Source organism: Mobula birostris, chromosome 13, assembly GCF_030028105.1.
Source record: "Mobula birostris isolate sMobBir1 chromosome 13, sMobBir1.hap1, whole genome shotgun sequence".
Classification (NCBI taxonomy): Eukaryota; Metazoa; Chordata; class Chondrichthyes; order Myliobatiformes; family Myliobatidae; genus Mobula; species Mobula birostris.
In genome coordinates this window covers 52,894,318-52,906,045 of record NC_092382.1, presented here as the reverse complement: position 1 = coordinate 52,906,045, position 11,728 = coordinate 52,894,318, and the positions used below count along the sequence as shown (strand labels likewise).

General features: G+C 44.7%; 1 protein-coding gene across 1 annotated transcript; it reads right to left on the bottom strand.

The window, feature by feature from the left end:
- Positions 1-10,809: 10,809 nt before the first annotated feature.
- Positions 10,810-11,349, bottom strand: LOC140207613 (uncharacterized). Its single transcript, XM_072276155.1, has one exon. The coding sequence runs from the start codon at positions 11,326-11,328 to the stop codon at positions 10,825-10,827; it is 504 nt and encodes a 167-aa protein (XP_072132256.1). The 5' UTR covers positions 11,329-11,349; the 3' UTR covers positions 10,810-10,824.
- Positions 11,350-11,728: the final 379 nt, after the last annotated feature.

Below are 11,728 nucleotides of genomic sequence, written 5' to 3'. Positions count from 1 at the left end.
GCCCCGTACCTTCCTCTGCAATGCGATCCTCGATTTCCTAACCAGTAATATACATTCTGTGCGGTATGGTAACGATGTCTCCTCTGCGGTGATCATCAACACTGGCGCGCGTCAGGGATTTGTGCTTATCCCAGTTCTCTACTGCCACTAAACTCACCCAGGGAACTGACCCATCACATCGATTCAGTTATAAAAAGGCAAGACATCGGCTGTGTTTCATTCGGGAGTTTGAGGATTGGTTTGTCACCTAAAACACTCGAAATCTTCTACAGATGTACAATGGTTAGCATCGTGACAGGCTGCTTCATTGTCTGGTATGGGGCTGGGGGACTATTGTGCAGGATCAAAGGAAGCTACAGAAAAAATTGCAAAATGTGGCAGCTCCATCTTTGCTACTGGCTCCCGTAGTGTCCCAGACATCTTCAAAGAAGGACAACTAAGAAAGGCGCCGACAGTCATTGAGGACCACCCGCCCCCCATCACCCAGGACATGTCCGCTTCTCATTGCTATCGTCAGGAAGGATGTACAGAGCTTCAAGTACACCTGCAGCGATCCAGGAGCAGTTTCTTTCGCTTTGAAATAGGATTCGGCAATGGACATTCAACCAATTAAAATCTACCACACTTTCATTATTTCTGTTTTGGCATTATTTTAATTTTACTGTACAGAACATAGAACATAGAATAGTACAGCACAGTACAGGCCCTTCGGTCCACAATGTTGTGACGACCCTCAAACCCTGCCTCCCATACAAGCCCCCACCTTAAATTCCTCCATATCCCTGTCTAGTAGTCCCTTAAACTTTACCAGTGTATCTGCCTCCACCACTGACTAAGGCGGTGCATTCCACGCACCAACCACTCTCTGAGTAAAAAACCTTCCTCTAATATTCCTCTTGAACTGCCCACCCCTTAACTTAAAGCCATGTCGTCTTGTATTGATCAGTGGTGCCCTGGGGAAGAGGCGCTGGCTATCCACTCTATCTATTCCTCTTATTATCTTGTATACCTCTATCATGTCTCCTCTCATCCTCCTTCTCTCCGAAGAGTAAAGCCCTAGCTCTATATCTGTAGCTATATATCTAAATCTTTGTGTGTGTGAGTGTTTATTTATAAATAAATAAAATTAAAAATATATATATTTAATACATTTATAATTGATTGATTTTCTAATTCCTTTCTATATTATTACATTGCAGATTAACAAAATTTCATGACAGATGACAGTAATATTAAACCCGATTCTTATTCCGATTTTGATCAAATTCCCACGTGCTCCACACCTCCGCATCACCAGCACTTGCTTCCTGGACCTCGTTCAGGAACTCGGCCCGATATCTCGACTGCCCATTTCTCCCAATCGATGCTAAATTAGTTTTCTTTGAGTTATAATCATGAAGCAGCTTTCCATCAGCGTATAACATCATTCTGAGGTTACTAATGACTCTGAAGAGATACAGTACATAAAAATATTTTTTTTTTTCGGCCAGAACTTTTTCGCCATTTCAGCTGCATTGTCCGAGCAGGCATTCATTTAAATGAATAAACATTTCTAAATCGTCACAGTTTTCATTTTGTAGTTTTAATTCGCTGTTAGACCAGTGTTTGTTTGATTGAATCTTATGTCTGCAGTGGGACATTTATCAGTAGGCCGTCTGGCTCTCTCAGTGGGTTTCCATTCTGTTGAGGAGGTTTAGTAAACTGTGATGCACGATAAACCTGAGTGTCCCTGAGCTGAGATATTTACAGATGTTTAGACATGATGAACTTTCTCTGGCGTATTCGGCACTTCGTCCGGCTCTGAAGTCTACCCTAATTCATGTTTTATTTCTTGAATTTACTTCATCTATTCACGTGTTTTGCAATCGGGAAAAACATAAATTATTTTAATGCCCTTCATGATACCAGATTTTTGACTGATTTTGAGTTCCGGAAGTGCTTTATCTCTTTATACGCAAGTTGTTTTTATATATCTGGAACGTATTCTGTTTCTCTACGCTTTTTACCTGGCTCTAGTATTAAATCTGATAGTGTTCGGATTCCGGAAGGACATACATATATGCTTTCTCCGTGGATGGTCACCTTGTCACCGTGGAGAAGCTTGTGTGATCCTGAGATCCCGAGAGCGCTGCCGTCTGAACTGTGCTCCTGGTAGGGTCACCTATGACAAAGAACAATCCAACCAAGACCTCAACGGTGGAACAGGCGGACGGAGTTACTTCAAACTCAACGGCTCTGAAGGCGGATGAAGGCTGCAAAAAAGTCCATCAGCTCCAATCGTCATGGTTTCCATGCCATAGGAATCAGTTAGTCGATTTGTGAAGTATCGTGTGCTTCTTGGAGTGCAACATCAAGTACACGTTAAACAAATACACACACAGGCGTCTTCGCTCTGTGGGCCACTTCTTCAGAACGAAGACCATCATCCTCGACTCGAAGGATAACAACAACGACGATATAGATGCACCGCTTTGTAAGCGTCAGGTGTTGAAATATGCTAACCAATGTTACAGATGCCAGGTGATAAGACGGTAAGAGAATGGGAACAGAATAGAGGACATGGCGACAGGACACCAGCGAGCTGAGCCAGTAAATCCAGACCGTATTGGGATCACATTATTACTGAATGGCATTTACTGCAAGGGGATTAGAAACAGGGAACAAGTTTTGTTACACATGTGCATATTTGTGAAGTCTGGACAAATTCCTCCACAGTCTACAACCATTCATCCCTCTCCTCCCCAGCGTAGTCTGGGAAGGATACAGTAACTATTGAAGTGTTAGAAGAAAGAACATTATAGACAGAAATCCGAACACCGGCTTCTATCCAGGGTGTATCACTTTATCAGAGGAAACATAGAAACATAGAAACATAGAAAATAGGTGCAGGAGTAGGCCATTCGGCCCTTCGAGCCTGCACCGCCATTTATTATGATCATGGCTGATCATCCAACTCAGAACCCCGCCCCAGCCTTCCCTTCATACCCCCTGACCCCCGTAGCCACAAGGGCCATATCTAACTTCCTCTTAAATATAGCCAATGAACTGGCCTCAACTGTTTCCTATGGCAGAGAATTCCACAGATTCGCCACTCTCTGTGTGAAGAAGTTTTTCCTAATCTCGGTCCTAAAAGGCTTCCACTCTATCCTCAAACTGTGGCCCCTCGTTCTGGACTTCCCCAACATCGGGAGCAATCTTCCTGCATCGAGCCTGTCCAATCCCTTTAGGATCTTATACGTTTCAATCAGATCCCCCCTCAATCTTTTAAATTCCAACTAGTACAAGCCCAGTTCATCCAATCTTTCTTCATATGAAAGTCCTGCCATCCCAGGAATCAATCTGGTGAACCTTCTTTGTACTCCCTCTATGGCAAGGATGTCTTTCCTCAGGTTAGGGGACCAAAACTGCACACAATACTCCAGGTGTGGTCTCACCAAGGCCTTGTACAACTGCAGTAGTACCTCCCTGCTCCTGTACTCGAATCCTCTCGCTATGAATGCCAGCATACCATTCGCCTTTTTCACCGCCTGCTGTACCTGCATGCCCACTTTCAATGACTAGTGTATAATGACACCCAGGTCTCGTTGCACCTCCGATTTTCCTAATCGGCCACCATTCAGATAATAATCTGTTTTCCTATTTTTGCCACCAAAGTGGATAACTTCACATTTATCCACATTAAATTGCATCTGCCATGAATTTGCCCACTCACCCAACCTATCCAAGTCACCCTGCATCCTCTTAGCATCCTCCTCACAGCTAACACTGCCACCCAGCTTCGTGTCATCCGCAAACTTGGAGATGCTGCATTTAATTCACTCATCCAAGTCATTAATATATATTGTAAACAACTGGGGTCCCAGCACTGAGCCTTGCGGTACCCCACTAGTCACCGCCTGCCATTCTGAAAAGGTCCCGTTTATTCCCACTCTTTGCTTCCTGTCTGCTAACCAATTCTCCACCCACACCAATACCTTACTCCCAATACCGTGTGCTTTAAGTTTGCACACTAATCTCCTGTGTGGGACCTTGTCAAAAGCCTTCTGAAAATCCAAATATACCACGTCCACTGGTTCTCCCCTATCCACTCTACTAGTTACATCCTCAAAAAATTCTATGAGATTCGTCAGACATGATTTTCCTTTCACAAATCCATGCTGACTTTGTCCGATCATTTCACCGCTGTCCAAATGTGCTGTTATCACATCCTTGATAACTGACTCCAGCAGTTTCCCCACCACCGACGCTAGGCTAACCGGTCTATAATTCCCCGGTTTCTCTCTCCCTCCTTTTTTAAAAAGTGGAGTTACATTAGCCACCCTCCAATCCTCAGGAACTAGTCCAGAATCTAACGAGTTTTGAAAAATTATCATTAATGCATCCACTATTTCTCGGGCTACTTCCTTAAGCACCCTGAGATGCAGACCATCTGGCCCTGGGGATTTATCTGCCTTCAATCCCTTCAATTTACCTAACACCACTTCCCTACTAACATGTATTTCGCTCAGTTCCTCCATCTCACTGGACCCTCTGTCCCCTACTATTTCTGGAAGATTATTTATGTCCTCCTTAGTGAAGACAGAACCAAAGTAATTATTCAATTGGTCTGCCATGTCCTTGCTCCCAATAATCAATTCACCTGTTTCTGTCTGCAGGGGACCTACATTTGTCTTTACCAGTCTTTTCCTTTTTACATATCTGTAAAAGCTTTTACAGTCCGTTTTTATGTTTCCTGCCAGTTTTCTCTCATAATCTTTCCCCCCCTTCCTAATTAAGCCCTTTGTCCTCCTCTGCTGAATTCTGAATTTCTCCCAGTCCTCAGGTGAGCCACTTTCTCTGGCTAATTTGTATGCTTCTTCTTTGGAATTGATACTATCCCTAATTTCTCTTGTCAGCCACGGGTGCACTACCTTCCTTGATTTATTCTTTTGCCAAAGTGGGATGAACAATTGTTGTAGTTCATCCATGCAACCTTTAAATGCTTGCCATTGCATATCCACCGTCAATCCTTTAAGTGTCATTTGCCAGTCTATCTTAGCTAGTTCACGTCTCATACCTTCAAAGTTACCCCTCTTTAAGTTCCGAACCTTTGTTTCTGAATTAACTATGTCACTCTCCATCTTAATGAAGAAATCCACCGTATTATGTTCACTCCTCCCAAGGGGCCTCTCACGACAAGATTGCTAATTAACCCTTCCTCATTGCTCAAAACCCAGTCCAGAATAGCCTGCTCTCTAGTTGGTTCCTCGACATGTTGGTTCAAAAAAACATCCCGCATACATTCCAAGAAATCCTCTTCCTCACCACCTTTACCAATTTGGTTCACCCAATCTACATGTAGATTGAAGTCACCCATAATAACTGCTGTTCCTTTATTGCACACATTTCTAATGTGTGTCAGAGGTAATTTTTTCACAAAGAGCATGGTAGGTGCATGGAATGCACTGCAGGATGAGAGGGTAGAGGTGCATACAATGCGATCTTTTAAGAGACTCTTAGATATGTACATGGAGCTTAGAAAAATAAAGGACATTGCGGTAGGAAAATTCTAGGCAGCTTCTAGAGTAGGTTACATGGCAGGCAGAGTATTGTGGGACAAAGAGCCTGTAATGTGCTGTAGATTTCTATTTTCTCTGTTCTATTTGTTATACCATGGATGTCTGCTTGGTAAATGTTCTTAAGCCGTGAAGCAAATGTTGTTAAAAGTTTTCCCTTTTGCAGTATTTTTCTATTGTCATTGTTTTTTGGTATTCCAGATAGCTGGGTGTCAAGAGTCCTGATGAAGGGTCTTGGCCCAAAACATTGACTCTCATCCATAGATGCTACCTGACTTGCTGAGCTCCTCCAGCACTTTGTGTGTATTGCTCCAGACATCCAGCATCTGCAATATCTCGTGTCCCAGATACTGGTATGTTTATCGAAAGGACACGCAGGCAGGGAAAGAGGGTGGTGTGGCTCTGTTGGGAAAAAATCAAATCAAATCATTAGAAAGAGGTGACATACGGTTGGAAGATGTTGAGTCATTGTGGATAGAACTAAGGAACAGCAATGGTGAAAAGACCCTGATGGGAGTTTTTTGAAGATTCCCAAACAGTAGGACGTATATTATCCACAAATTACAACAGGAGAAAGAAAATGCATGCCAAAACAGCAATGTTACAATAGTCATGAGAGATAGTCATGCAGATATGTTGGAAAAATCAGGTAGGTGCAGGATCCCAAGAGGGGGATTTCCTACGATGCCCTCAAGATGGCTTTTTAGAGCAGCTCCTGGTTGAGCCCAGCTGGGGACCAACTATTCTCGATTGGGTGTTGTGCAACGAACAGGAATTAATTAGAGCACTTAAGGAGAAAGAACCCACAGGGGCAAGTGATCGTAAAATATTGGAGTTCATCCTGAAATGTGAGAAGGAGAAGCTGCTGTACTGTCTGTACACCCATGATTGTGTAGCCAAGTTTCCATCGAACTCAATATATCAGTTTGCTGATGACACAACAATTGTAGGCCGTATCTCGGGTAATGATGAGTTTGAGTACAGAGAGGAAATTAAGAACCTGGTGGCATGTTGTGAAAACAATAACCTATCGCTCAACGTCAGCAAGATGAAGGAATTGGTTTTTAAATCAGAAGGAGTAGTGGACAGCACGACTCCATTTACATCAGTGGTGTGCAAGTGGAACAGGTCAAAAGCTTTAAGTTCCTCAAGGTCAATATCACAAATGTCCTGACTTGGTCCAACCAAGCATAGTTCACTGCCAAGAAGGCCCACCAGCACCTTTACTTCCTGAGGAAACTAAAGAAATTTGGCCTGTCCCCTAGAACCCACAGTCATTTTTATAGATGACCGTAGAAAGCATTCTTCTAGGGTGCATTACAACCTGGTATGGAAGTTGTCCTGTCCAAGACGGGAAGAAGCTGCAGAAGATCGTGAACATGGCCCAGCACATTACACAAACCAATCTTCCGTCCGTGGACTCACTTTACACCGCGTGTTGTTAGAGCAGTGCTGCCAGGATAATCAAGGACACGACCCACCCAGCCAACACACTTTTCGTCCCTCTTCCCTCCAGGAGAAGGCTCAGAAGCTTGAAGACTTGAACGGCCAAATTTGGGAACAGCTTCTTTCCAAATGTGATAAGACTGCTGAATGGATCCTGACCCAGATCTGGGCCATGCCCTCCAAATATCTGGACCAGCCTCTCGGGTTTTTTTGCACTACCTTACTTTCCATTTTTCTATTTTCTATTTATGATTTATAATTTAAATTTTTAATATTTACTAACTTTTACTATTTTTAATATTTAATATTTGTAATCCAGGGAGTGGGAAGCACAGAATCAAGTATCAGTGTGATGATTGTACGTTCTAGTATCAATTGTTTGGCGACTATAAAGTATAAAGTATATGTATTCCAGGTCAACCACTCACCTCCCACCCCTGTCACCATTTCCACCTTCCCACCTCCCCCTCACCTGGATCCACCTCTCACTCCCCAGCTCTTGCCCCATCCCCACCCCTCACCTCTTTTCTCGGACTATTTCCCATCCACTCTCAGTCCAGAGGGAGGGTCTCGGCCCGAAATGTTGACGGTCCATTTCCCTCCACAGATGCTGCCCGACCCACTGAGTTCCTCCGGCAGTTTGTTCTTTGGTCTGTATAACCCGTGTTAGTGTGGGGAGCGGGATTTTACAACATATTCCCGGTACAATCTCAACAAAACACAAATAATTGTCACTTTGCCCGGACCATTGGCCCCGCTCGCAGGGCAACAGTCTGCCGGTGTTTGCCCCCAATGTGGTGAATCGCCACCACCGTGGGCTCAGACATTTCCACAGATGAGCCCCTCCTGTCCCCACCGGGACAAACATCCTGTCCGCCCCCTCTCTCACCGTCTTCATCCTCTCCCTCCCCGGGGAACCGGCATCAAACCGACGGGCCGAGCGGTCTCCTCCTACCTCTCAGCGATACATCAGACTCCGGCCGCAGGAGACGTTTCACAAACGCCCCAACTTCCCTCGGAGGGAAATGGAAATAAATCAGAAAGCGGACATTTACTTTGGGATTTTGTTCCGATTTGACGGGCAGGTCGCAATGCGGCAGGAGACCGGGTAACGCCCTCTCGGCTGGTCCGCCTCCACTATTGGGTGTAACAGTGATTGACATCGCTTCGCACCAATGGGAATAGCGCAGCTCTGCAATCAATTCAATTCCTCTGTTGACTATTCGGGTGGTGGGCGTGCCTCGCGCTCAGTAGCTCAGCCGTTAAACCGAAAAAGCTCGAGCACAGCAGCGCGTGTGTGACGTAAGGCACCGTGCTCGTGACAGGAGATGCAGATACGGGGAGACCATGGGTGACGTCAGGCGCGTGCAGGAGGGGCTGCTGTGTGACGTAACGTGAGGGGAGAGCTTCAGTTTTAAAACACCTTTTGTTGGGTCCGATCTGGAACAACAAAATTAAATTCGGGTTTCATCGGGAGCGGATCCGGTGTTGTGAGATGTGTCCGGCTGTGTCGTGTTGTTGGTGGAGTGGGCAGCGGAGTGTTTGTCTCCGGGCTCTCCTCAGCCCCGGTTTTCACTTTGCGACCGAGCCCGGGCCGTGGATCAATTCCTTGTGGTTCTGCAGGGGGTTTGGGGCGAAGGGACAGTCTGTCTGTCTGTCTGTCTGCCTGTGTGGGTCGGGGTTATGAGTGGGTGTGGGTGTGGGTCCCGGGACAAATTAACTTGTAAACACCGGACCATCTGGTGAATTGGATCAGACAGCTTCGCTCGCCTGTCCTTTCAGGAAACAACAATTCTCTCTTCATATTAATGACTGTCTAAACTTGCTGTGAACAAGATTCTGTGTTACAAGATTGTGAGTTACAGAGTCTAGGACAGCTGTCACCGTCATGGGCTGCGAGTGCAGACAGGGATTGGGGTCACTGAGCTGTGCATCAGAGAAGGACACGGGTTTGTACAGCCTCCTGTGGGGTAGAAATGTCCACACGGTGAATTCGGATCTGCTGGCACATCGGGAGTCTGAAAGGGAAAGGGAATAGGGAAGGGGCTGAGCAGAGAGTTTTAACAGGGGTGGAGGGGTACAGGAGCTGTCTGATAGATCGTTTTTAATTGTTTTTTATAATCTCACAGATGGTGACTGAGGAAGGAGCTCGTTGACGGAGGATATCCGGAGGCGAGCAGCTCAGATACGGAATCAGGAATTGAATTGCATTGACTTTATTTCTTACATCCATGAGGAGTAAAAATCTTTACGTTACGTCTCCATCTAAATGTGCAACGTGTAATCATAGTAATTTATAATAAATAAAACAGACAATGTAATATAGAGGACACTCAGATCAGCGTGAGTTAATCAGTCTGACGGCCTGGTGGAAGAAGCTGTCCCGGAGCCTGTTGGTCATGGCTTTTATGTTGCGGTACCGCTTCCCGGATGGTATCAGGAGAATGACAGTGTTGTGATTTTCTGTGTCACGGGTACAGACAGTCGTCTCAAGTGAGGAGTTTGTGTGGAGATGCAGCTTCTCTGGAGGTGGAGGAAAGAGGACACACCAACAGGTGGAACCAGCTGTGGGAAGACATGGTTTGTCAGGTCTGATGATGAGCTGAATGTACCATAACCTTCAGACTGAATCAGAAAACCATTCTGAGGTTATTTGACATGTCAGAAGCAGGGGAGATGTGATCACATGTGCAGAGGGCAGGGGTTGTGTCTCCATGAGACCCTCAGTGAGATGGTTCAAGTTACAATGTGCAGGGCTGAAAGCACAGTGTTTGGGGCCGGATTTAATCACTGATTCTGACACAGTGAGAGGGTTAGTTTTGCTGTAAGGAGGAAACATTAATGGAGAAAGAGACAGGAACTTCATCAATTCTACACGGGTCCCATTTATCAGCACTTGGCTCTTAGCCGACTGTATCTCAGCAGTTTCTTTCTTTTTTCTTTTCAAATCTTTTTATTATTATTATATTATTCAAAAATAACACGAGTACATCAAATTAAGCAACACAATGTCTAGAGGAAAAAAACATTATTTTAAAGATTGAAAAATGTTGCTGATAATTAAAAAAAAACTACTAAGCAGAAAATCTGGGATAAAACCCCATTAGGTGTTCAACCCGGAGCCATGCGTCATACAAAAAGCCTCTAAAAATAAACATCAAACCGCCAGCAAGAAAAAAAATATATACCAAAAATTTACAATTAGATCATGGAGGAAATCTATCAATTAACTCAAATGATAATAACGAGCAAATGAACCCCATCTTTTCCTAAAATCAAATAAAGGTTCAAAGGTTCGACTTCTAATTTTCTCCAAACTAAGACATAGCATCACTTGAGAGAACCATTGCGACAAAGTGGGAGCTGATGTATCCTTCCACTTCAACAAAATGACCCTCCTAGCTATCAATGTAACAAATGCAACAACATGATGGTCAGACATAGAGATATCACGGATATTTTGAGGAATTATTCCAAAAAGTACAGTTAATTTGCTAAATTGTAAATTAATTTTAAGTGCTTTAGAAATTGTCGAAAAAACTGACATCCAGTACTGTTCCTGTATAGAACAAGACCAAAATATGTTGTCATCGTCCGGCCAATAAAGACGGTATTCCGGTTCACGGTCCGGTCCATCGACCCCTGATCCAGGTTTTCCTGTCTACACTGGACATCTGGTAGATCATCAAGTTTCGGGCCGACCAAAGAGCGTCTTTCACCGAGCTGATCTGCCAGCAGCACCGGACGTTTTTTTTTGTGTTTTTTTTTGGAGTTCCAAACAATCACACTTTATTTAAACAGTACAATCCCAAATTCAAATACTTTAGGTCAACTGCCCACACTCAGTGATTTTAACCGTGGCTTTTGGTGTTCCATTCACGGTGCCACAGCTCTCCATCTTCTTTACCACATCCAATCCTTCTACCACAGATCCAAACACAACATGTTTCCCATCCAACCAGCTGCTCCTTGTGATGCATATGAAGAACTGGGAACCATTTGTATTTGGTCCAGCATTGGCCATGGACAGGATGCCTGGCCCCGTGTGCTTCAGCTGAAAATTCTCATCTTTAAACTTCTCCCCATAGATGGACTTGCCTCCAGTGCCGTCATGTTTTGTGAAGTCGCCACCCTGGCACATGAAGCCAGGAATGATTCTGTGGAACGTTGAGCCTTTGTAACCGAAACCCTTCTCGCCTGTGCATAATGCACGGAAGTTTTCTGCAGTCTTTGGGACAATATCTGGTCTTAGCTCCATCACTAGGCGACCCTGGGGTTTATCCCGAATAGAGATGTCCATAAAAACCTTGGGGTTTTTGCCGGCCATGGTTCTGCAGTTTCCGAGGTCGGAGAAAAACGCAAGCGGCAAGCTGTACTCTGCCTTTGTCACTGTGCGACGATGCAGCCAAAAAGCGGAGAAGCGATACCCACAACTGTCTGGACCCTTTCGGATCCTGCTAGTCTTCCCTCTATTAAGTTAGACCGACTGTCTGCAGGACACCGATTTATCCTACTTCTCTCCAACGTTTGAAGTAAGTTTGGTGTAATTTCTCTCAATCTTTGACAGAAGTTGTCTTTTTCTCCCTCGTCGCGAAAGCTCTTTTGGAATATAGCTGATCGTGTAAAATAGCTGATATTTCACCAACCAAATGAGAGAGGCGGACCTGGTGTGTATGAATACTCCTCCTCTCAGCTGATAGTCCTGTCGAACTGTTCCGCCCGCCCTC